Source organism: Emericellopsis cladophorae (assembly GCF_022114955.1).
Source record: "Emericellopsis cladophorae strain MUM 19.33 chromosome Unknown NODE_8_length_656085_cov_119_647849, whole genome shotgun sequence".
In the NCBI taxonomy this organism is placed as follows: domain Eukaryota; kingdom Fungi; phylum Ascomycota; class Sordariomycetes; order Hypocreales; family Bionectriaceae; genus Emericellopsis; species Emericellopsis cladophorae.
The window spans coordinates 505,079-530,238 of NW_026250933.1; the positions used below are offsets into that span (position 1 = coordinate 505,079).

The following is a 25,160-nucleotide window of genomic DNA, read 5'->3' on the forward strand; positions in this document are numbered from 1 at the left end:
CGTGAGCACGCAAAGACGACATGCATCAGCGCTCAGTTAGCCCAGGCTCCTCCGTACGAACTACGACGCACGAGATTATAAAATGCCTATCTCGCATCGACTCCAATTTGGGGTCCTGGACTCCTGGTCCCTTGGACACGATGGAGAGGACCCGCCGCTCGGCGATCCGTCCGACGTTGACAGCACGCGCGGCAGTGCGGCACCCTCGTCGGCACTTGATCCGCCTTTGGTTGATTGGCTCGCTACCAGCAGCTGGACTGCGAACTACTGTAGCTGCGAGATAAGGACGCTGGACGGATCTCCGTATGGCGAGGAACATTGCTCGAGAGGGTACGGTATGGCCGGACGAGTACCCCAATCCGCATCACAGTCCCGAGGATGGATCGTCTTCGTGTACACGGGCCGTGTGAGGCAGAGATGCAGACTATAAGAAGAGGCAGGCTGGCACACTCCAGCGCTGTGCCGTGTGCATCAAGTCTGTAGCATCTTCAAACCAGACACCACAAGAACATGGTCAGCTGGAAGTTCCTCATCTCCACCGCGCCGTCGCTCGACGTGCCCGGCCTGGAGACGGTCGACCTCGCCGACAGGGACATGGAGCGGCGCATCGTCCGCAAGCAAGATCTGCGCATCCTGCCCTGGATCTGCGTCACCTACCTGCTGAGTGCGCACCACGCCCGTCCAATGCGGCGTCCGAGTATTCTAACAGCAGACCAACAGACTACCTCGACAGAGTCAACCTGGGCAACGCCCGCACTCTCAACAATGACACGCCCGAGGACAACATCATCACGCAGTTGAACCTGACGGGCCAGCGCTACAACATCGCGGTCGCCCTCTTCTTTGTCCCCTACGTCCTCATGGAGTTCCCCTCCAACATCCTCCTCAAGTACTTCTCCCCCAGCCGCTGGATCTCCCGCATCATGGTCTCCTGGGGCATCATCACCATCTGCACCGCCGCCGTGTCCACCTACGGCGGCCTGCTCACCGTCCGCCTCCTCCTCGGCCTCGCCGAGGCCGGCTTCTTCCCCGGCATCATGATGTACCTCTGCTTCTGGTACAAGCCCGAGGAGCGCGCCACCCGCATGGCCATCTTCGCCTCCTCCATCGCCGTCGCCGGCGCCTTTGGCGGCCTGCTCGCCACCGCCATCTCCTTCCTCAACGGCAAGGCCGGCCTGTCCGGCTGGCGCTGGCTCTTCATCCTCGAGGGCATCCCCGCCGTCCTCGTCGGCGTCATGGTCTGGTTCTGGCTGCCCGACTATCCCCAGACCGCCGCCTGGCTGACGCCCCACGAGCGCGCCTTTGCCGTCAAGCGCCTCGGCCCCTACGCGCCCTCCATGGGCGACAAGCACTGGGACACGGCCATTGCCAAAAAGACCGTGGCCGACCCCTTCTTCTGGGTCTTTGCCGCCCAGTACTTCCTCATGGCCAACTCCCTCAACGCCTTTGGCTACTTCGCCCCCACCATCGTCGCCTCCCTCGGCTTCGAGGGCCACGACGCCCAGCTGCTCACCGTGCCCCCCAACGTGTTCGCCATGATTGTCATTATCGGCAACTGCCTGCACAGCGACAGGACCAAGGAGCGCTCCCGCCATGTGATCGGGGCCTGCGCCTTTGTCGCCACGGGCTACCTCCTCCTCGCCGTCGTGCGGCACTGGGGCGCCCGCTACGCCGCGCTCTGCATGATCGCGTGCACCAACGCGGCTGTCCTGCCATTTGTCGCGGTAAGCAAGCTTCTTCCTGCCCCTATTATCAGCCCGTACTAAGACAATCCCCACAGCACAGGACGGCCACCGTGCAGGGATCGACCGCGACCGCGCTGGCGACGGGCGGCATGATCGCCATCTCCAACACGGGCGGCATCACCGCGCCGTTTCTCTTCCCCAGCTACCAGTCCCCCATGTACAGCATGGGCAACTGGACCATCTTCGCCTTTTTGACCGTCACCGCGCTCACGACCATTTACACGTGGTACGCCTTTGGCAGCCACTCGGGGTACAGGACGGGCGGGAGAGATGCCGAGGGCAACCTGGAGGTCCTCGATGCCACGGCCGGCACCGATCCCAACGAGGTGATGAACAGGGCCATGGGGATCTCGAAGAAGGTGGAGGGCGAGGATATCTAATCGACTGGGGGCTGCGAAATCAATGGGAGAGATGTGTTGTCAAGCTTGACATGCCTTGTGACGATGTTATGTGAACTGCACTCCGGTTTCTGTTGTTTGGGGATTGTCGCTGAGGGTCCCTGGTACTGTTCAAGCCTCATGGTACATCGGAGTATGGCATACGGTCCTGAGAATAAAGGACTCCCACAACTAGGCAGCCATGGACACACTCTCAAGATTCCAGGTTGCCGATGCTCAATAGTGGTGTTGGCCACGTCACATACGTAGTGTGTACCTCTTCTACAGGAAGTGCCAGATCCGACGATGATCAACAGACGTGTCGGTCACGCCGCGATGGCCACAATGTGTGATCCCTCGTAGGTGGCTTCGGTGCATGTGCGTAGGCCACATGAAACAATACACTCCAGAGACATCGACCGCTCATGCAGGAGCCCTCGCAGACTCGAGTCGTCCAGCCCGGACGCCAAAGGTTCTCGCAGCCGGTGTGAGTCTTTGAGTTGGATGTCTGCGAGCTGGTGCGCATTGCCCGCTTCTCCAGGTGCTGGAAGCATGCGATCGGCGCTGCAACAACTGCGGGGCTGCAGAGACAAGCTGTAGTAGTAATAAATGCCCTGAGTCGGAGCGACGAGTATCCGTAGAGTAGAAAGAGGAGCCGTGGACTTGGCCTAAGCCACTGCGTTGCGGACGGATACATACCATGCAGTCGCTGTGGACGAGGTGTAGTGTGACAGAACACTGATGATGTACAGCCTCGCCTGTGAGTATCGGACCAGTATCGAGTGTGTCCAGTCGTAATTAATTCGTACCTGAGCTCCTCGTCCCGATCAGCTGCATCTGCAGGCTGCAGCTGGTCAAGCCTCAAGCCAGCTTCGCTCCGGTCCGCCCGATCCACCTGGCGCAGGATCGGACAAAACAGGACAGGACAGGACAGGTGGGCGGCCTTGCTCGACACATTTCGATTTTCAGCCAGCAGCTCTCAAGTTCTTTGCAGAATTTGCAGAACCAGGCATTGGGTGGCATTCATGTTGTATCTCCGTTGATGTTCAATCTTGTCCCTCTCTGCCAATTTAACCCCACCAGCCTGTCGCCTTCCTCAGGTAAGGGTCGCGTCGATCACGTGTTCGTATATCAAGCCGTCGCTCGACCGCCAAGCCACCCTCCCAGCCGCTAAACACCACCCTCGCGTCTCGGGACGACTTGACTATTTCGCCAAAAACCTCCCTTATACGACTCCGAAGGTTGTTGTTGAGATCGCATCTCCAGGTTGAAGATCTACATCACTCAAAGTCCAGCACGCGATACGCAGCGAGTCCCCGAGCCGGCAGTGTTCCTGTGCACGTTTTCCGCACGCATCCTTCAGGGCGCGACGTGATCATAAAGTGCGACAGCGACGCGGGGTGAGCAGCCACCATATTGCGCAAACAAAAGAATCGGCACCATCGACGACTTGCGAGACCACGCCTGGGCGATTGACCTCGAATCCTGCGATCAGCGCTCCCAGCCCGTCCCACCAAACAAGCGAAAGCGCCTTGCCCTCCCTGCATAACACGTTTGCGAGCCAGCCATGTACTCGGGCGGCTATGGCTTTGGCAATGCCGGCGCAGGCAACTTCAACAACGCCGCACCGCAGCAGCAGCAGCAGCAGCAACAACAACAGGCGCAACAGCAGGGTCAACAACAGGGCCAACCGCAGCAGCCGCAACCACAGCAGCCACAGCAGATGATGTACAACCAGCAGCAGCAGCAGTTCGCTGGGATGAACTCCCAGGGCGCGTTTCCTGGTGGCAATCCTCAGATGATGCCGGGCGGCATGATGCAGAACCCCGGGATGCAGCAGATGGCCGCCAATGGACAGAGTAAGTGCTTCGTCGTGCCACGGCGCATCAGGCTCGCTTTCCTTGTTCCATGCTGACGGGAGGGGGCGCCCAGTGGCAGGTTATCAGCAGCAGTTTGGCGGATCGCCATACAACCAGGTCCAGGTGAACCCCCCAAACTTTGCGGCCAACAACTTCATGATGGGCGCAGGCGGCATGCAGGGCTTCCAGATGCAGCAGCCTGGCATGCAGCAGACACCGCAGATGATGCAGCAGCAAAGACTGGCCCAGCAACAGGCGAACCATCCCGGCGTCAGCCAGGTGTCCACGCCGCAGAGACCGTCCAGCTCTACCCAGGGCACCCCGACGAACGCGATGCCGACGCCGCATGGCCAGTTCCAGCCGCCGCCGCCGCCGCCCGCACAGAGCCAGACGCCGACCAACTTCCAGCAGCAACCGGCCGACCAAGCCTCGACGCCCCGGACGCCGACATTTGCGCAGAATCAAGGGGCAGCCCAGGCTGTGGCGGCGCCCAGCTCGACTCCCATGAGTCCGGGGACCGAAGCGCGGGACAAGGAGAGGTTTGCGCTGCTACTCGACATCAACCACGAGCTGCTGTATGAGTCAATACAAATACAGACCTCGCAGCAAGAGATTAAAAAGGAGCTGGCGGCGGCGGGAAAATTGACCCCTGAGCGCAAGCAGACAGAGGAGGAACTGGGACTGCAGAACGACTACATTCAGTAAGGCGCCCCAGCTTGACTAAGACGTATGTGTGTACTGACGGGCTTAAAGGTGCATGAGGCGACTCCAGGCGAATCTGTCTTACATGGCGGCCATGGCCGATCGTAAACCAGACACCAAGCTGCCGCCACATCCCGTCTACTTGACAGCCCCGAAATTGACACTCTCCATCAAACTCAGGGCGCAGCCGATTGTGCCCGAAGGGAGCGACCTCAAGCTGGACCCCGTGACCGACCGGGAAGAGCGGGATCTGGCGATGAAGGAGCTGTACGCCCGCCTCGCGGCTTGCTACCCAGGCGTCGATCCCAACAAGGAGCCGAGCCAACGACCGGCGGGAATGATGCAGAAGCCCGGGAACCCAGGCTTCCACCAGGCCAGCCCTACGACGCAGAAGACACCTCAGATGACCAGCATGGCGGCCCCGCCCAATCCGAGCAGCATGGGGTCGTGAGACTGGTCTGGCTTGTCTGTATTATAGGGAGGGCGGCGGCGGCGTTGGGAGACTGGAGGCTGCTTGCTTGCTTGTTGGATACCCCACGGCGACATCGAATACATGACTGCCGTGGTTTGGACATTTATGAATGAACGGCGTCTAGCATGGCGATTCTTTACCAAAATATAGACATTTTGCGGTGCCTCAAGGTGCAACCCTTCTTATCATGCTGTGTACGTAGCCCTCCAGCCATAATGCTCACAGGCTACGTATAACTGTTGCTCGGTCTGGCACCCCCACTGTCAAGGATATTGCCTTTGTCGACTCATCCGGTGATTTACGCACGGTACCTGAGTCCTGATGCGCATGCAGCGGCCAGCAAAGCGGTCCATCGATGTCGGTGAGGCAATGCGGTTAGCGCATACGCCAGACGAATGGATGGATGGGGGGCACTGCCCTGCTGAGGGGCAGAAGGCTGGCGATCACGCAGGCCAAGGCATTGGCCAATGATCGGCTGTCAATGGAAAACCCCAACTAACATACCTTACCTTAGAGTTTGAGCGTTTCTGTGCCGGAAACGCCAATGGCTACGGATACAGCAACCTCCAGTCCCCTCTCAAATACAGCCGACAGTCTATTTTGAGTAGTAGCAGTAGTAGACAGTCTGTGACTACAGTCAAAGACATGGACACTGCGATGACGCGTGTGACGTCTGGGCCTGGACACTTTAGGGACCCCAGCGTGGTGGGGTCCAGACTCAGAACCTCACTCACCGGCAGGCTTCAGCCAGAGCAGTTTGGAGCATTGCTGGAAGCTTTCGCAAGCCCGCTGCGGGCTGAAAACTCCAAGCACAACGAATGACTATGACAGACAGAACTGGACCTGACCTTTGACATCCCGCGTTGGGTTAGCCTGCCCCCCATCCGTGGCGTCCAGGCTCAGCGCCAGCCGGCCCTGGAGAGGTGGGGCCACATCCCGCTGCCGCTGCAAGGCGAGCGAAAAAAAAAAAAAAATAGTTTCCTTCAGCTGCTCCGATTCTCGCCCTCTCTTCTCTCCTCCTCCTCCTCAACTGATCGCGTGCCACGATCAACCCTTCAATCCATACCCTAAACTGTTGTTGTCGTGGCATCTGGTTGAGGAGTTGGACGTTGCAGACATGGCAGTTCAGCTCAAGCCCCCTGCGGTGGCCCGCACCGCCGACGACGACGGCTTCGTCTGCCTCGAGCTGGAAGATGGCTCGACCTTTCAGGGCTACAGCTTCGGCGCCAACAAGAGCATTGCTGGCGAGCTCGTCTTCCAGACCGGCATGGTCGGCTATCCAGAGTCCGTCACGGACCCTTCGTACCGCGGCCAGATCCTCGTCATCACCTTCCCCCTGGTCGGCAACTACGGTGTCCCGTCCAGGGAGACCATGGACGAACTGCTCGGCGACCTGCCCGCGCATTTTGAGTCCTCCCAGATCCACATTGCTGGTCTCGTCACCGCGTCCTACTGCGGCGAGGACTACTCACACTTCCTGGCCGAGTCCTCCCTGGGCCAATGGCTCAAGGAGCAGGGTGTCCCCGCCATGTACGGTGTCGACACCCGCGCCCTCACCAAGAAGCTCCGCCAAAAGGGCAGCATGCTCGGCAAGATGCGCCTCGAGAGCGCGCCCCAGCCCAACGGCGCCGCCACCGTCCATGGCGGCAAGAGCCACACCTCGCTCGACGCATTCGAGGCTGTCGACTGGGTCAACCCCAATGAGCAGAACCTCGTCGCACAGGGTGAGTCCTCTCCCTCCATTGACCAAATTGAAGCTTGTCGTGCTCATTGCTCTCCGTAGTCTCCATCAAGGCGCCCAAACTGTACAAGCCACCCCCATCCGTGGCCCGCAAGCACCCCTCCGGCCGTACCATCCGTGTTCTGTGTGTTGATGTCGGTATGAAGTACAACCAGCTGAGGTGCTTCCTCAAGCGCGGTGTCGAGGTGCTGGTCTGCCCCTGGGACCACGACATTGTGAAGCAGGCTGGTGACGAGTACGACGGTCTCTTCGTCTCCAACGGGCCCGGCGACCCGGCGGTGCTCGAGACTACTGTGAAAAACATGGCCGCCGCCATGGAGAAGAACAAGACCCCCGTCTTTGGTATCTGCCTTGGTCACCAGCTGCTCGCGCGCGCGACCGGTGCCAAGACCAAGAAGATGAAGTTTGGTAACCGCGGCCACAATATCCCCTGCACGAGCATGGTGACTGGAAAATGTCACATCACGTCGCAGAACCACGGTTTCGAGGTTGACGGCACCAGCTTGCCCACCGGCTGGAAGGAGCTCTTTGTCAACGCCAACGACGGCAGCAACGAGGGTATCATGCACGTCGACAAGCCGTACTTCAGTGTCCAGTTCCACCCCGAGAGCACCCCCGGCCCCCGCGACACCGAATACCTCTTCGACGTCTTCATCAACACCATTGTCAACTGTGCCAACGACCCCAAGCATCTGTCCGCCCCTGTCAGCTTCCCCGGCGGCACGATTGAGGAGAACGAGGCGGCGCACCCCAAGGTCCACGCCAAGAAGGTCCTTGTCCTGGGCAGCGGTGGTCTCAGCATCGGTCAGGCCGGTGAATTTGACTATTCCGGCAGCCAGGCCATCAAGGCGCTCAAGGAGGAGAACATCTACACGGTCCTCATCAACCCCAACATCGCCACGATCCAGACGTCCAAGGGCTTGGCCGACAAGGTCTACTTCTTGCCGGTGAACGCAGACTTTGTGCGCAAGGTCATCCAGTACGAGCGCCCCGACGCCATCTACGTGACCTTTGGTGGTCAGACGGCCCTCCAGGTCGGCATCCAGCTCAAGGATGAGTTCGAGTCGCTCGGCGTCAAGGTCCTGGGTACCCCCATCGACACCATCATCACCACCGAGGATCGTGAACTGTTTGCCCGCAGCATGGACTCTATCGGCGAGAAATGCGCCAAGTCTGCCTCGGCCAACAACATTGACGAGGCCATGGAGTGCGTCAAGGACATTGGCTTCCCCGTCATCGTCCGCGCTGCGTATGCCCTTGGTGGCCTGGGCAGTGGCTTCGCCAACGACGAGGACGAATTGCGCGAACTCTGCAACAAGGCCTTCGCCGCCAGTCCTCAGGTGCTCATCGAGCGCAGTATGAAGGGCTGGAAGGAGATTGAGTACGAGGTCGTCCGTGATGCGCAGGACAACTGCATCACTGTGTGCAACATGGAGAACTTTGATCCTCTTGGTATTCACACGGGCGACTCCATCGTTGTCGCTCCCTCGCAGACACTATCTGACGAAGACTACAACATGCTGCGCACGACAGCCGTCAACGTCATCCGTCACTTGGGCGTTGTCGGTGAGTGCAACATTCAATACGCGCTGAACCCCTTCTCCCGGGAGTACTGCATCATCGAGGTCAATGCTCGTCTGTCGCGCTCGTCCGCGCTCGCCTCCAAGGCCACGGGCTACCCTCTGGCGTTCATTGCCGCCAAGCTCGGTCTCGGCATTCCCCTCAAGGAGATCAAGAACTCCGTCACCAAGGAGACGTGCGCTTGCTTCGAGCCGTCGCTCGACTACGTCGTCGTCAAGATGCCTCGCTGGGACTTGAAGAAGTTCACTCGTGTCTCCACCCAGCTCGGCTCTTCCATGAAGAGTGTTGGCGAGGTCATGAGCATTGGTCGATCCTTTGAGGAAGCCATCCAGAAGGCGATTCGATCCATCGACTTCCACAACCTTGGTTTCAACGAGACCAAGGCCCTCATGAAGATCGATGATGAGCTGCAGACACCCTCTGACCAGCGTCTCTTCGCCATTGCCAACGCCATGCACGAGGGCTACACAGTCGACAAGATCTGGGAGCTGACCAAGATCGACAAGTGGTTCCTTCGCAAGCTCAAGGGCTTGAGTAACTTTGGCAAGGAGATGGGCAACTACACAACCAGCGACATTGTCCAGTCGCCTCACATCCTCCTGCAGGCCAAGCGACTCGGTTTCTCGGACCGCCAGCTCGCCAAGTTCTGGAACTCAAACGAGATTGCCGTCCGCCGACTCAGGCTCGAGGCTGGCATCCACCCTTTTGTCAAGCAGATTGACACTGTGGCCGCCGAGTTCCCCGCCTTCACCAACTACTTGTACCTGACGTACAACGCCTCAGAGAGCGATGTCGACTTTGAGGACCACGGCGTCATGGTCCTCGGCTCTGGTGTCTACCGTATCGGCTCGTCCGTCGAGTTCGACTGGTGCTCTGTTCGTGCCATCCGCACCCTCCGCGCCACGGGCTTCAAGACCGTCATGGTCAACTACAACCCCGAGACCGTGTCCACCGACTACGACGAGGCCGACAAGCTCTACTTTGAGAACATCAACCTCGAGACGGTCCTTGATATCTACCAGCTCGAGAACGCCAGCGGTGTCCTGGGTGCCATGGGTGGCCAGACGCCCAACAACATTGCCTTGCCGCTGCACCGCGCTGGCGTCAAGGTTCTCGGCACCTCCCCCGAGATGATTGACAATGCCGAGAACCGTTACAAGTTCTCCCGCATGTTGGATCGCATTGATGTTGACCAGCCTACGTGGAAGGAGCTCACCAGTTTCGAGGAGGCCCAGGCGTTCTGCCAAAAGGTCACCTACCCCGTGCTGGTCCGCCCCTCGTACGTGCTCTCGGGTGCCGCCATGAACACGGTCTACTCCGAGAAGGATCTCAAGAGCTACCTCGAGCAGGCCGCCGAGGTCTCCCGCGAGCACCCCGTCGTCATCACCAAGTACATTGAGAACGCCAAGGAGATTGAGATGGATGCCGTGGCAAAGGACGGCAAGATGATTGGTCACTTTATCTCCGAGCACGTCGAGAATGCCGGTGTCCACTCTGGTGATGCGACTCTCATTCTGCCTCCCCAGGATCTCGAGCCTACCACCATCCGACGCATCGAGGAAGCGACCAGCAAGATCGGTGCTGCTCTCAATGTCACCGGCCCCTTCAACATTCAGTTCATCGCCAAGGACAATGACATCAAGGTCATCGAGTGCAACGTCCGCGCTTCGCGCTCTTTCCCCTTTGTGTCCAAGGTCATGGGTGTTGACCTGATCGAGATGGCTACCAAGGCCATCATGGACCAGCCCTTTGAGGCGTACCCGCCCACCGACTTGGCCCCCAACTGCGTCGGTGTCAAGGTGCCGCAGTTCTCCTTCTCGCGTCTGGCTGGTGCCGACCCCGTTCTCGGTGTCGAGATGGCCTCCACTGGCGAGGTGGCTTGCTTCGGTGTGGACAAGAACGAGGCCTACCTCAAGGCCCTCCTCTCGACGGGCTTCAAGATCCCCAAGGCCAACATTCTGCTCTCCATTGGTTCCTACAAGGACAAGAAGGAGATGCTGCCTTCGGTGCAGAAGCTCCAGAAGATTGGCTACAAGTTGTTTGCCACCTCGGGCACGGCTGATTTCCTGCAGGAGTATGGCATCCCGGTCCAGTACCTCGAGGTCCTGGGCAGCGACGAGGACCGCAACTCCGAGTTCTCGCTGACGCAGCACTTGGCCAAGAACAGGATTGATCTGTACATCAACCTGCCCTCCAACAACAAGTACCGCCGTCCGGCCAACTATATGAGCAAGGGGTACCAGACGCGTCGTATGGCCGTCGACTACCAGATCCCTCTGGTAACCAACGTGAAGAACGCCAAGATCCTCGTTGAGGCCATTGCCCGCCAGTTCGAGCTCGAGGTGTCGAAGCGCGACTACCAGACTAGCCACCGCACCGTGGTCCTCCCCGGCTTGATCAACGTCGCGGCCTTCATCCCCGGCATTGTGACCCCGGGCAGCGAAGACGTGCAGACCGTCACCAAGAGCTCCATTTCCTCGGGCTTCAGCATGATTAGGGTCATGCCCATGGGCGCCGACGGCTCGATCACCGACGCCATCTCGCTCAAGACGGCGCAACAGAACGCCCGGAATGGTGGCTTCAGCGACTTCAACCTGTCCATCTCAGCCACCTCGGACAATGAGTCGCAGATCAGCACCGTCTCGGGCGAGGTGGGCTCGCTGTTCATCCCCTTCAACCACCTGTCGGGCAACATCAGCAAGGTGGCTGCCGTCACCGCGCACTTTGACGCCTGGCCCGCGCACAAGCCCATTGTGACGGACGCCAAGTTGACGGACCTTGCCTCGATCCTGCTGCTGGCCAGCCTGCACAACCGTCGCATCCATGTCAGCTCGGTCACCAACAAGGACGACATTCGCCTGATCGCGCTCAGCAAGGAGAAGGGACTCAAGGTGACCTGCGACGTCTCCATCTACTCGCTGTACCTGAACCGGGACGACTACCCCGACTTTGACCACCTGCCAACGGCCAAGGACCAGGCGGCCCTCTGGGCGCACATGAGCAGCATCGATGTCTTCTCGATCGGCAGCCTGCCCTACCATCTGGCGACCTCGCGCGGCCACAAGGGCGACCCGTCCATGGGCATCACCGAGGCGCTTCCCCTGCTGCTCACCTCTGTGGCTCAGGGCAAACTCACCATTGACGACATCAAGCTGCGTCTGTACCAGAAGCCCGTGGAGATCTTTGAGCTCCACGAGCAGGTCAACACATCGATTGAGGTCGAGGTGGACCGCCCTTATACTTTCCAGTCTGCCACCTGGTCGCCCTTTAACGGTCGCCAGATGTTTGGCTCCGTCAAGCGTGTCACCTTCCACGACCAGACTGTCTGCCTGGATGGCGAGTCCCTGTCGATGCAGCCCACCGGCAAGGACATGTCGGCGCACCTGGCCCCTCCTACGTCGCCGTCCGTCAGGCCCACGACGTCCTCGATCGCGCAGATCACCGAGAGCCCCTCCCGACCTCGTCAGCACACCCTGCTCGATGCTGCGACCATGTCGCCCACCCGTCGTCCTGTGGAGGACTTTTCGCTGCCTGCCAGGCTGCAGCTGTCGCCCAGCTCCTCGCTCCAGCAGGCGTTGTCGCAGCCGTCTGCCTTCAAGCACTCCCACGTGCTGTCCGTGAAGCAGTACACCCGAGCCGACCTGCACCAGCTCTTCACCGTCGCCCAGGAGATGCGTCTCGGTGTTCAGCGTGAGGGTGTCCTGGACGTCCTCCGCGGCCGCGTGCTGAGCACGCTCTTCTACGAGCCGTCGACACGCACCTCTGCCTCCTTCGACGCGGCCATGCAGCGCCTGGGAGGACGTGTCATTCCCGTGGCCACCTCCCACTCCTCCGTGCAAAAGGGCGAGTCTCTCAAGGACACACTCCGCACGCTGGGCTCGTACGCCGACGCCATCGTTCTGCGACACCCTCTGGAGAACTCGGTCGAGGCCGCCGAGAAGTACAGCCACGTGCCCGTGATCAACGGCGGCAACGGCAGCAAGGAGCACCCCACGCAGGCCTTCCTCGACCTGTACACGATCCGCGAGGAGCTCGGCACGGTGCAGAACCTGAACATCACCTTTGTCGGCGACCTCAAGTACGGGCGCCCGGTGCACTCGCTCATTTACCTGCTCCGCCACTACGGCGCCAAGGTGCAGCTCGTCGCACCCCAGGGCCTCGAGCTGCCCGAGACCGTGCGGGCGCAGCTCGTGTCGTCCAACCAGCTCATCAGCGAGTCGGAGACGCTGACGCCCGAGATCCTGGCCCGGAGCGACGTCTTGTACTGCACCCGCGTGCAGCGCGAGCGGTTCGCCAGCGAGGAGGAGTACGAGCGCGTCAAGGGGTCCTACCGCGTGGACAATGCCGCGCTCAAGCACGCCAAGAGCTCCATGGTGGTGCTGCACCCGCTGCCGCGCAACGAGGAGGTGGCCGAGGAGGTGGACTTTGACCAGCGCGCGGCGTACTTTAGACAGGTGAGTTTTTTACCTTCTTTTGACTCTTTGAGCGGCCACTAACTGACCTTGCAGATGCGCTACGGTCTATACTGCCGCATGGCCTTGTTGGCTCTCGTCATGGCGTAGACTGGAATGATATGATATGATGGGAATGTTTTAGGGCAAAGATTGGGATACTGCAGGGAGGAAAGAAAACTAGATGTTCGAGATTGTGTTTTTGATTGATACCTACCATAAAGATCCAACGGCGACGTTGTGCATGGCGTTGTTCAGGAGCATCCGTACGTTATATGTACGTTGACGGCGTTGACTATGTTTACCATTAATATCACGGTTTATTATCTGTGCGTTTGGCGTGTATGTATGTATGTGTGTGTGTATGTCTTGTGTGGTGTTGTCTGTGTCCAGGTCAGGTTCCACTACAGTCTACGGACTCAGCCTCTGCAGCGTCCACTTGTCACCGTCCTTGACATATTCGAATCGATCGTGAAGCCTGCTCTCCCGGCCCTGCCAGAACTCGACCCGCTCCGGCACGACACGTAGGCCACCCCAGAACTCAGGCACGGGAATGGCCTCCTGCCCCTCGAACTTGTCCTCGTACTCCTTCACCCAGCCCTCGAGCTGCTTCCGCCCATCGTCCTGCTCATCCTGCGGCTGCAGCACCTCACTCTGCCGACTCGCCCAAGCACCGATGCGCGAGCCCCGCACGCGGGTGTCGTAGTACTTCTGGCTCTCCGCGCGCGGCAGCCGGGACGCCGTGCCCTCGACGCGGACCTGCTGCTGGAGGGTCTCCCACCAGAAGAGCAGGCTGACGTGCGGGTTGGTGGCCACGTCCTTGCTCTTCCGGCTCGTACCCCAGTTGCTGTACACGACGAAACCCCCCGCCGCGTCGAGTTCCTTGAGGTAGACCATGCGGCTGGTCACCCGGCCCGAGGGCAGCTCAGCCGTCGACAGCGCGCAGGCCTCGGCGTGGGGGGTGGCGTTGGACGCCTGCGCCTGGGCGAACCAGGTGTGGAACTGGTTGATCGGCGAGGATAGATCTAGGTCCCCGACGGAGAGAGTGGCTCTCGTGAATTGGGGTGCCTGCTGGTTCTGGTCGGAGCCCGAGGGGGCGACTGGTCGTTCAGTGTGAGTGTGAGCTGGAGGGGGGGGGGTCGGGCATGATGGCCGTCGACGTACAGATGAGCTTGGACGATTCCGAGTGGAGAGCCATGGCTGTGGAATGAAGGCTGCGTCGCGAGGAGAGAATACAAATCGGTGTTCTCAGCATTGGGATTACCACATTCAGTGATGTTGGGGTTTGTGAGGCTGAGGCGGCTCGTTTGTCAGAACATCGATGATGCTAGCAGGCTGGCGATTTGTGGTCTACCCTATACCTCCCCTAATCTAGAAGGTAAGCCCCGCGCGTAAATAGTGTCGGCTCTTCTTGCTAACAGTTTCGTCCTGCGATGTGATATAAGGGTTGAGGTATTGATGAACGAAGGTCGCTTTATATTGTGCACAGCAATTATACTACCAGCTTCCCTTCCAGATCAGGGAAGATGTACTACACGAACAACCGATGGATATCATAAACACTGCCAAACGCCATGCCTGCCATGCCAGATGATGAAAGGAAAAGTCCAAACCCCGAGAGAAAAAAATCAAGCCAGTGGCGTCGCCACGTCGGATGCATCAAAGTCGAAGGCCGTCACGCCAACCGTCACCATCGTCTTGGCCCGGCTGTGCGCGGGAACAAACACGGTGGCAGCCACGTCCTCCTCCTCTTCATCCTCGCCGCAGCTCTCGGGCGGCGTGAGCTGCCTCTGGTCCCAGCTGCTCTGGCACTGCTGCCGGCCCGCGAGCTGCATGTCCACCATGGCGTCTGCAATGCACGCGTCCTCCGTGAGCGGCATGAGCCGGTAGTTGAGCGACTCCATGATGCAGCGTTCCGTCGCGTTGAGCTGGGCCGCCGTCCACTGGCCGCGGCCCCAGCGGTCGACGTAGTAGCGCGTGCTCTCCTGCGGATCCTCGGTGAACTTGGCGGCCACCACCAGCGCCGAGAGGACGATGATCTCGGGCGCGACCGAGTCAATGTGCAGCAGCTGCGCGGTGTGCGGGCTAGGCGGTAGGGTGTGGCGCTTGCTCTGCTTTGGTGTGGCGAGAGGGCAGGAGACCCGCCAGTGACGGGCAAAGCGCGCGTCAAGGGCGTCGAGGATGCAAACGGCCAGGGCGATGGTCTCGAGCGGGAGGTGGCAGCGGGCGAGAAGGGCCTGGACCAGGGGGACGGAGGCGTCGGCGAGCGAGGCCGACGAGGGTATGAGGTTGACGAGATGGATAGCGGGGCCTGGGCAGGCTTTGTTAGCTCAGCACTATTGAAAATAGGATACCTGACGACACATGGGAGTTTCTCGGACCAGGTCAGGAAAACGCACCTTTGAACTTGGCGAGTTCGGGATCGCCCTCGTGCACGTCGTAGTCGAGGGTAGAGGATGATTCGCGGGAGCTTGGCGGTGGTGTCGGTAGGTTGGACAGAGGGCGATATGTGAAGTAGCTGTGGCCATCGTCCTCCTCCTCTGATGGCGGCATACGGCCCTGTCTCTTCTCGCTCTGGCGCATCATCTTGGTCGCTGGCCGCTGCTGTAGACTGTGTCTCGAAGTTTGTCTTCTGCTCGTCGAAAGGAGGAAGAGGTCGCTCTCATGTTTTGGCCAGGCGGGTATAGTGTATTTCTCGAGTTTACATCCGTCGAGCTAGCTAGCTGATCGGTCGATGGTGTAAGGTATGGTGAATTGGCGATGAACGAGTGACTGTGTGAAGCACGCGAGCAGCAACAACGGTTGGTAGACTGGGTAAAGGAGGACAGAGGGAGCTATATTCGAATATATACAGATCATCCGCGACTGACTGTAAATAGCGGTACGTAACTCAAGGGGTGGTGGGTGTGCTGCTGTCATACATATTGTGCCCTCGAGTAGCACCGAGACAGCACCCGGGAGGAAATGGAGGTGAAAACACGAATACTGGTTGGGCCCTGGCCTGGAAGCCCGGTCTAGCCAAGCCCAGGGCCCAAGACTGGAGTGGGGGACCCCTAATCATCAGGGGGGAGCTCAGCCGCCTGGAGGCCCAGGCATGCATGGTCCCCCCCGTTCCTTGTTTTAGAAGCGCAGGCTGCACAGCAGATCTGTTCATGGTCCGGCCCTGTTTCTTTTCGAATGTCAACGTCAGACCAGTATTCGGAGGCTGGCTCCTGTACCCGTACCCTCGAGAAACTGAGAAACTGGACATGGCTCAAGCATATGTCTCTTGGCTGCTGCTACGTACTGACCTGCCAGCACTGTCTGACCGCTATTTCCCGACACTGCATTGAGCAATGAGGGGACTTGGGGTTGCATGCCCCGGCTACAAGTAGTTAGCCCAGCAGAGGCAGATCTCACTTCTTTTAGTGCTCACCTATCTGATCTCACCGGGGCTTGGCTTGGCCAGCTTGGGCTGACTGGACTTGGCGTAGCTGAGGGACGGGGCTCCTTACCTTAGTTTCAGGCATGAATTAAATGCGTTCGTCGGTCAGACATGCAGCGGCAGCAACTAGACTAGTGCATCATTATCGACTCACTCACATGCAGGCAGGCAGGTTCTCGTCGGTCTGGAACCAAACTCAAAGCACAGAAATTAGAAAAGAGGCACGGCAGATGGACGGTTGCATCGATCGAGCGAGGTCTCGCCAAGCCGGTAGCTACAAGTGCGACCCTAATTAATCCCCGTTCAGTGCGCCGGTTCTGTTCCTAGGTCGTCAGAGTTTGAATAATGACGCTCGCCCTCCACCACGAGCAGCGCGGTCAGCATAGCGTCAAATTCTGGAGGGCCGAAAATAATTACCATCTTCAACTCCATCCTGGCTCATTGCTGATGCTGACTACGTACCCATGAGCCAGGACCCTGAGTAGATCTCGTGACAGCTTTCCGTTCCGCGACAAGCAGCACATTGATGTGCATTGAAGGCCCATCATCATCATCAGATCTGCATGCCTCGACGGTGCAGTGACGTCGGGGGTTGATGCTCTTCCGCAGAAGGCGTTCGTGTACAGCGTCGGAATGGCTGCCTTGTTCACGGCATATTAGCATGGATCACTGATCCCCGTCGAGCATTTGCAGAGGTGGCTGTGAGAAGGGGCATGATTATGGACATCCGAATGAGGCCTCGTGAATCTGTCGTCATTTCCAGTACCATATGCCAAGACGCGCACACACCGACTTCACCTGTGCCGACTTTGGTAGACGAATAAATAAATTAAGACTGCCTCGTAAAATTGTGTGGCCCTTCTTGGCCCAGTAACTTTTAATGGAGCGTGTGGATCAGGAGCAGAAGCCATTCGCATGCTGTCCCGTCGGACCTTGCATGGTGCAAAATGCGATATGCGCCCGAGGATTCAGGGCATGTTCCCCTTTCTGGGCGTACGGTAGTGCTGCTGCTGCATTGCATTGCTGCGGACGAATCGTGGATCCCTCTGGAGGAGGCCCATGCAAACCGAGGGTACTCGTAATGATCAATTGATGGCCTAGCCTGGGCGGATGCTAGGCACGTGTACGTAGCACGTATAACGATTGTATGTACGGAGTGTATACATATTCAATGCATGCGCGTTTGTTCCGAGGCGTGCTGAACACACCCAGGAGCGGTAGCAAGACACTGAAATGACAGCCAGACACTACTTCGAAGAGGCTGGATGGGCCGGAATAGCAACATATACAACCTATTTGTACTCCGTACACTGCAGCTGAGCTGCACAACTGACAAGTCGCGGCTTTGCTAATGCTGACCATCTGAAGTGGAGCGTTGCTACGCGGCATCGGAGTGCGGTAGTTTTCCGTGATGCGTTGCGCTGCCGATGCACGTCTACGTGAAGCATACTCTCCGTCTGCGACAAGTCTTGCCTCAGCTACGCCATTTCGTGACTCGCTAGAGACAAAGCGAAGCAGAATAGCCAAAGCGCACTGCCATTGAGTTCCCGAGCACCGACTCGCGTCCTGGCGGTGACTATGCCAGAAGCACGGCTTCGTCCTGCACGCGCTCTGCATCTTCACGAGGCATCCTCATCACAACCACACAACCGTGTCGAGCTTTCGGTACTTGGATCTTGGGTGTCTCTGATTCCACATTGTCACCTAGCATTATTATGACCGTTCGCACCTCTTGACTCTGTGCCGTTCTCGCTGTGGAATCCCAACCATTCGCCGAGCATGCCGCCCGGCCGTGGGACCGGACACTCTCTCTTGACCGCTTTCCCGCTCTCAATATCCTCACCAAACTGTACAATGCCGCTCTTGGCTTCGTCTGGGCTCTCGCGCCGGCGGTAGACCTTCCTCCTCCCGTTCTCGTCCACCATGACCTGTCCGTCGGCAAACTTCTTGGCGGGGACGGGGCACGGCAGCATATGTGGAAGCGCCACGACAAAGAAGCAGGCGACGAGCGTCGATGCAAAAAGTGACGAGGTCATTCGGGACCGGGGATGGAGGTGGGGTGGCATGGCGTCGTCGTCGTTGTCGTCGTCGTGTTCGATGGCTCTGTCAGCCTGCGGGAAAAAAAAGGTGTCAATGTGATTGTCGCCGAGCTCATTGTGTGTCAGCGCAACTCACAATGCCTGGAAATAACCATGGTCCTCGCACCGCAGGGTGTGGCGGCTGCCTAAGGTGCTGCTAAAAAAAATTCTTTGCGCCGTTGTTGAAGATGCGTAAAGTCGCGACGGTCATAGACGGACGACCCCGGATGATTACGCACCGTAATCGCGGCGGGCGGGCTTTGGTATAGGGTAGGCACAGGTACTGGTGATCAACTTAACGCCAACTACCTACCTACCTGGTACGATTCACTTGTTTTCACAATACATCAGTCGAATTCGTAGTAAAAATGACTGTATTGACCATAATAAACCTTATGAGTCTTAGCTCCTGTTTCTCATATGCTTGGACACGGCCTCTTTGCCTCGGGGAATTAGCAAACTACCTAAATACCTTGGATATTGGCTTCGAGAAACCAAAAGCCACCAGCAGATCATTTGTCCGCTTGTAGGCACCCACCATAATAAACTTGTGGTTAGCATCGTCACACATCAAACCTGAGCAATGACCAGTCACTCACTATGACTGTGCTTAACCATCGTGTTAGCCTCTCACGCTGCTCGATGACCAATAACAGGATCGAGAAACCTGGTCTCACAGCGCTCTGCCATGGAAAAAGCCCTCCATGATCTGCCCGATTTCGCCCTGTACATCAATCAAAACATTCGCGACAATGCCTTGGACAATGCGCAGCTGGAGACACGATGTCTGCTCGACGATGAACGACACGCCGATGCTTCCATCCCCGGGCGTCGTTCCGCTGGCCAGCTCGACCAGGTCTCAGCAGAACTTCTCATCATGGTCCTGATGCACATAGACATCCCCTCGATGATTCACTTCCGTCGCGTCAACCGCCATGTTGTCGTCCAGTGCTCTACTTGCGTAGGTGATCCCAGCTGCTTCGAGTCAGTCAGTCTCAACATACCGCTGATGATGGCCCCCGTCAAACAGCTCCATCGGAACCTCCATCATGAGTCCCGCACGCGCGCAAATCATGGACGAATTCCACGTCTCGAGTCCGGTCGCCCTCCCGCCACTCTCGCTCTATGTCGTCGCCCTTGGTCTCCGCTCTATCGTGGGCAGCCCACTGTCAGAGACTGTAGGGAGACACCCCGTGTACCTGAGTACTGTCCCGCTCGGCGCCGGCTTCACGCACAACTTTGGAGCCCTGTGCTTTCTGCGGTTCATGGCAGGCTTCTGCTGGGCGTCCGTGCTGGCCACGGCGGCGGGCTCCCTTTCGGGATCTCTTTGCGCCAAGAGCGCGCGGTCCACCGTCTGCGGTTTTCATTCTCATGCCCTCTCTGGGTCCTGGCTTGGGGTATGCTATTCATTCTGTTGCCATCTATCCAGCCGCTGACATCTGTAGCCCTGTCATAGGCTCGTTCCTCGTCGTCAACAAGAGCTGGCGTTGGACACAATGGACGTTGCTCTTCCTGGCAGCCTTTTGCGTTGTCATCATGGCCTTTACGAAAGAAACCATGCACCATCTCATCCAAGAGCGAGCGGTTGGAAAGTCAAACAAGCAAAAAGGCGCCGCCAAGACGTCCATCTCGCGACCAAAATTTAGCGAATTCGTGACCATTGCGCTGGTACGGTCGGTGCACATGCTCGTAGCCGAGCCCATTGTCGGCATGATTGCCTTGTACGTGTCAGCCGAGTTTGGGACACTTTTCAGCTTCTTTGCAGGAGTTCCATATACTTTCGCCCGTGTCTATGGCTTTCCACTGCAGCACTCTGGTCTCGTCTTCCTGTCCATCGTCATTGGCTGCCTTCTCGGTCTCGTCACCATCATCCTCTGCGACACCCTGCTCTACAGAAAGAAGGCCCAGACATATGCGTCGCACGAGGTGCCCCCCCGAGCTGCGCTTGTTCCCTGCGATGCTCGGAAGCGTGGGACTGCCAGTGGGACTGTTTTGGTTCGCCTGGACGGCTGCCGCCATGATCCCATTTGCATGGGGCAACCTGTGCGTGTTTGTGGTCACGATTCAGTACATGTCAGACACATATCCGGGAAAAATTGTCGCAAGCGCTGCTAGTGCCAATACGCTAGCTCGATACAGCTTTGCAGCGGCGTTTCCCCTATTCACAATACAGAGTAGGTACTTGTCTTCTTTGCCCTCTTGGAGCTTGAAGACTGACATGATGAAAAGTGTATGAGACTCTGGGGATCGACTGGGCCACGAGCTTGTTAGAGTTCGTGGCGCTGGCACTGATGCCAATTCCCTGGTGTTTTTATAGATCCGGGTCGACTATACGTGCTCGCAGCAGATATACTTGACGACCGCGTGTGTACAAGAGAGGCCTGATCTCGGCTATTCTTTCCCAATCATCAGCGCGCCGTGAACGAGAGGCATATCCGCGCCACCTCGGGCAATGAGTGGGATCAGAACAATCCTGTACCGAGACATGCTGAGTATAGAACCATATATAGAAATATGAAGCCACTGCTCACCATTGTTAGTCATCATGTGTTCCTAGCTCCCTAGCTATCAGCATGACTACAATTGTCAACATAGATTATATTTGCAATACCTGGCAAGCAATTGCCGATGTCGACGAGAACGAAATCGCGATGTGCATCATCATGCTCATGATATTGATGCATGGTACGTGTGTTTTAGGCTAAAACGGCTCTCGGTACGCATTTTTTCCATTCAACCGACAAACCCCATTTACGTTATAACGTAGTTGCGTATTGACAGTTAAACAAAGCAGAAAGCAGATCACTTAAGCCTAAAATGATATTGGTTCTAGGCGAGCATTCAGGCTTGAGCCATCCTCAGCTGGGACTGGGGTCCTGTTCGCGCATGGCCTCTTACTGCCAGCGGGCTTTGCTCTGCTGGTCCAAGAGACCCGGAGACGCTCCCCCCGCGTCCAAAAGTACCGGAAAAGTCAACAAAAGCACAAGTGCCGATGTCAATGGCGGGGATGAAGCTGATGTCCCGAGTCTGTCCCTTGCCTGTGTTGGATAAAGCAGCCGAGGTCCTCGACATACACAGTTGAGGCGGCCTGCTGTCATACAGTCAACTCGTGCTGCCGCCGATCTCTTGGGTCTCTCCGTTCAAGATGCGGTTTTCCACAGTCTTTTCCCTGCTACTATGTAGCCAATCTCTGGCTGCCGTGGTCTCGCGTCCACGTGCGTGTGCAAGCCACTGGGTCCTCAGTTGGACGTCCATGCAACAAGTTGTCGAGCCATACAATCTCCCTCCGCCGCCATTTGTAAGATCAACCAAATTGCCATCAGCGAGGACATGATGCTCACATGTGGCAGAATGAAAACGACGGGCAGTTTGTCAACTCCACACTCCGTCAAACCTTCCAGGTGTCACTCGATGCTGAACAAATCCGCGTCCAGCTGTCCAATGTCCTTGGCCAGAGCCCTCTGCCCATTACCGAGGCTACTATCGCGTTGCCTGAGAATGGGCTGGCCGGAGTTGGGGAGATTGACCCCAAGACTACGCGTGGGCTGACCTTTGCTGGTCAAAGCTCTGTGACGATTCCACCCGGGGAGGAAGTCTATTCGGACCCCATTGACTTCAGCGTCGATGCGGAAACCATCGTTGCTCTCAGTCTTTACCTCGAAAAAGGCCAGAGTGGTAGCATTATCACAGGTCATCCTGGCAGCCGCACAACGTCGTGGATGCAACGGGGAAGCGGTACCAATGCCACCTCTATCAGCGGGGAAATGACGAACCACTGGTACTTTGCAAGTGCTATCGAGGCTTGGAAACCCCGGACAACGTCATCTCTCATCATTCTTGGTGACAGCATAACGGATGGTCGGGGCAGTACTGACAATGAAAACAACAGGTAATATGAATGTCATCACGTTTGTGAAGAGATTGACTAATGAATACACCACAGATGGCCGAATCTCCTATTGGCCCGGATGCGCGACGAAGGGATCGAAAACATTGCCGTCAACAACAAAGCTGCTGGAGGGAATGCTGTGCTATCTGGCGGGCTGGGTCCACCACTAACCACTCGATATGAACGAGATGCTCTGGAGCAACAGGGCACAGAATATGTCATGATTTTCGAAGGCGTCAATGACATTGGCCCAAGCCAGACCGACGCTGCTACGCAGGAGACGCTGTACGAAGACCTCATCGAGGCCTACACGAAAATTGTCGGCGACATCAAGACCGCAGGCTATGCCACGATTGGGGCGACAATCACACAATTCCGCGGGAACGGGTACCACGACCCGGCCCGCGAGGTCACGCGCAACAAGGTCAATGCTTGGGTCCTGACAAGTGGCGTCTTTGACCATGTGGTGGACTTTGCCGCGTGGATTGGCGACGGGGATACTCTGGTGCCAGAGTATGACTCGGGCGATGGGCTGCATCCAAACGTTGCTGGATACACCAAGCTCGCAAGCGACTTTCCCCTGGATATATTTCAATGATTGTGGACTCCGGGTCACGATGGTCGAGCCAAAGCCATTGTCGGACAATGGAAATCAGCCCTGAGACAGGAGCCACTGTCGCGTAGTGAAAGCCGGAGACTGAATACACAGCCTCAAGGCAGTCCAAGCCCTGTCGGGGATTTCCTAGGCGAAGTGAAGTGTTGACGCAAGACGGCTCGTACATGTATCTCAGACGCTTGGTGTTTGTCCCTGTCGGAGAAAGTCCGGCTCCGAGTCCCGACGTCGGCTCCCTCGAGACCAACCCCAACGCAGAATGCGGCTGGAGGGGCATCAGCCACATCTGCATGCGCATTCGTGATTTGAGTCCTTCATCCAACGGGCACGCGACCGACATTCATCTCCAACAAGCACCATTTACTCGACAGTAGACTACCACACGTGCACAGTATCCCCATAGACCGAGGGAGACTCTCACGCGCGTAACAGTCGTCGTCGGATCGCGCGCGACATGTTGTGAAGGACATCATCTCCTGGACACTGACGTCGAGCACGCGCGGGCTGGTGCTGCGACTGTCCAACACACACAGACGCTCTCCACCATGAGCGACCTTGACAAGTGAGACAGACGCTCTTGTTGCACGGCCGTGCGCACGCAGACTGACATGGATGCTTTGCAGGGCCATTGCGCAGCTGCGCTCGTGCCGACCGATCCCCGAGTCGCAGGTTCGCGAAATATGCCACAAGGCACGAGAACTCCTCATCGAGGAGGGCAACGTCGTGACGGTGACGGCACCCGTGACGGTACGCATTGGCGGCAGCGACGGGCATGGAGACGTTGGGGGCTGAGCTGATGGGATGTAGATTTGCGGCGATATTCACGGACAGTTCCACGATCTCATGGAGCTCTTTCGCGTTGGGGGCGACGTCCCCGACACAAACTACCTTTTCATGGGTTCGTCTCGCCCGCCCGCGGCATCTACACCCCCAAGAGGCTAACCAGACGGCAGGCGACTTTGTCGACCGTGGGTTCTACTCTCTCGAAACCTTTCTCCTCCTCCTCTGCCTTAAAGTTCGATACCCCGACCGCATGACCTTGATCCGCGGCAACCACGAATCACGACAGATTACACAAGTATACGGCTTCTACGACGAGTGCAACCGCAAGTACGGCAGCGCCAATGTGTGGCGGTACTGCTGCGACGTCTTTGACTACCTCGCGCTGGGAGCCATTGTCCTCGGCGCATCGAGCACCCTGTCGTCGACCATGGAGCCGATCGACGAGGACGTCGAAATTGAGGTGTGCGACCAGAGCGGCGGCACCCTCAGCCGCTTCTCGCGCCAGAGGCACCGGCAACGACCGGACAGCTCGTCGAGCGCCAACGGGGTTCCCGCAGACAGGACGGGACCACCAGGCTCCGGTGCGTCCGGATCCAGCGGAGGCACCGTCGGCAACCCGACGGGCGCGGTCCTGTGCGTCCACGGTGGACTGAGCCCGTTGATCGACACGATTGATAAGATCAGATTGATTGATCGAAAGCAAGAAGTCCCCCACGAGGGCGCCATGTGTGATCTGCTGTGGTCCGATCCGGACGAGATTGACGGCTGGGGCCTCTCGCCGCGCGGAGCTGGGTTCCTGTTTGGAGCGGATATTGTCAAGGCCTTCAACCACACGAACGACTTGAGCTTGATTGCGCGCGCGCACCAGCTGGTCATGGAGGGCTTCAAGGAGATGTTCGACGCGTCCATTGTCACGGTGTGGTCCGCGCCCAACTACTGCTACCGATGCGGCAACGTGGCGGCAGTGCTGGAGCTGTCCGAGGACGACACGGGCACCGGCATCTTCTCGCGGAGCAACGGGGACGTCGGCCGGAGTAAGCCGCCCATGCTGGAGAACGGCGGCGGCCTGGGCAATGGGCCGGCCAGGCGGTACAGGGTCTTTCAGGCGGCGCCGCAGGACTCGCGGGGCATGCCGGCCAAGAAGCCGGTGGCGGACTACTTCTTGTGAGCGTGGAGGATGAATCATGGGGTGTACAATAGAAGGACACACATGCACAGACGACAGAGGTCCCCATTCGGAAGTAAGGAGTTGGTATTCAAATCAAAACATTATTGTTCTTCTGGCAGCCCCGAGCGGCACCTCTACACTGAGAAGCAACACGCTCGTACATCTTTCTTTTCCCCTGGCAAGCATCCAAACGGGAAGACCAGTCAACCAAAACGCCTCAACCCGCGTGAACGACAAACATGCAAGACGACCATGGCCCCAATCGACCCCGAATACG

The 25,160-nt window shown here is 58.1% G+C and overlaps 7 protein-coding genes across 7 annotated transcripts; 4 read left to right on the plus strand and 3 right to left on the minus strand.

The window, feature by feature from the left end:
• Positions 1 to 510: 510 nt before the first annotated feature.
• On the plus strand, positions 511 to 2,125 carry J7T54_004427 (MFS transporter prlL; the record flags this gene model as incomplete). The annotated part of the gene is made up of 3 exons (XM_051504344.1): positions 511 to 664; positions 721 to 1,724; positions 1,781 to 2,125. The coding sequence occupies 3 exons, from the start codon at positions 511 to 513 to the stop codon at positions 2,123 to 2,125; spliced, it is 1,503 nt and encodes a 500-aa protein (XP_051364256.1).
• A 1,564-nt stretch (positions 2,126 to 3,689) lies between these two features.
• J7T54_004428 (uncharacterized protein) lies at positions 3,690 to 5,134 on the plus strand (the record flags this gene model as incomplete). The annotated part of the gene is made up of 3 exons (XM_051504345.1): positions 3,690 to 3,981; positions 4,055 to 4,682; positions 4,735 to 5,134. The coding sequence occupies 3 exons, from the start codon at positions 3,690 to 3,692 to the stop codon at positions 5,132 to 5,134; spliced, it is 1,320 nt and encodes a 439-aa protein (XP_051364257.1).
• A 1,138-nt stretch (positions 5,135 to 6,272) lies between these two features.
• On the plus strand, positions 6,273 to 13,039 carry J7T54_004429 (uncharacterized protein; the record flags this gene model as incomplete). The annotated part of the gene is made up of 3 exons (XM_051504346.1): positions 6,273 to 6,879; positions 6,939 to 12,931; positions 12,986 to 13,039. 3 exons carry the CDS (start codon positions 6,273 to 6,275, stop codon positions 13,037 to 13,039), a joined length of 6,654 nt encoding a protein of 2,217 aa, XP_051364258.1.
• Positions 13,040 to 13,339: 300 nt separating this feature from the next.
• J7T54_004430 (pyridoxamine 5'-phosphate oxidase) lies at positions 13,340 to 14,126 on the minus strand (the record flags this gene model as incomplete). Its single annotated transcript, XM_051504347.1, has 2 exons — positions 13,340 to 14,028; positions 14,093 to 14,126. 2 exons carry the CDS (start codon positions 14,124 to 14,126, stop codon positions 13,340 to 13,342), a joined length of 723 nt encoding a protein of 240 aa, XP_051364259.1.
• Positions 14,127 to 14,556: 430 nt separating this feature from the next.
• On the minus strand, positions 14,557 to 15,514 carry J7T54_004431 (Cyclin-like protein; the record flags this gene model as incomplete). Its single annotated transcript, XM_051504348.1, has 2 exons — positions 14,557 to 15,239; positions 15,328 to 15,514. The coding sequence occupies 2 exons, from the start codon at positions 15,512 to 15,514 to the stop codon at positions 14,557 to 14,559; spliced, it is 870 nt and encodes a 289-aa protein (XP_051364260.1).
• A 2,414-nt stretch (positions 15,515 to 17,928) lies between these two features.
• On the minus strand, positions 17,929 to 18,388 carry J7T54_004432 (uncharacterized protein; the record flags this gene model as incomplete). Its single annotated transcript, XM_051504349.1, has 2 exons — positions 17,929 to 17,963; positions 18,082 to 18,388. The coding sequence occupies 2 exons, from the start codon at positions 18,386 to 18,388 to the stop codon at positions 17,929 to 17,931; spliced, it is 342 nt and encodes a 113-aa protein (XP_051364261.1).
• A 730-nt stretch (positions 18,389 to 19,118) lies between these two features.
• J7T54_004433 (uncharacterized protein) lies at positions 19,119 to 24,883 on the plus strand (the record flags this gene model as incomplete). Its single annotated transcript, XM_051504350.1, has 10 exons — positions 19,119 to 19,414; positions 19,461 to 19,789; positions 19,887 to 20,473; positions 21,781 to 22,319; positions 22,374 to 22,832; positions 23,111 to 23,232; positions 23,365 to 23,494; positions 23,556 to 23,679; positions 23,740 to 23,830; positions 23,886 to 24,883. 10 exons carry the CDS (start codon positions 19,119 to 19,121, stop codon positions 24,881 to 24,883), a joined length of 3,675 nt encoding a protein of 1,224 aa, XP_051364262.1.
• Positions 24,884 to 25,160: the final 277 nt, after the last annotated feature.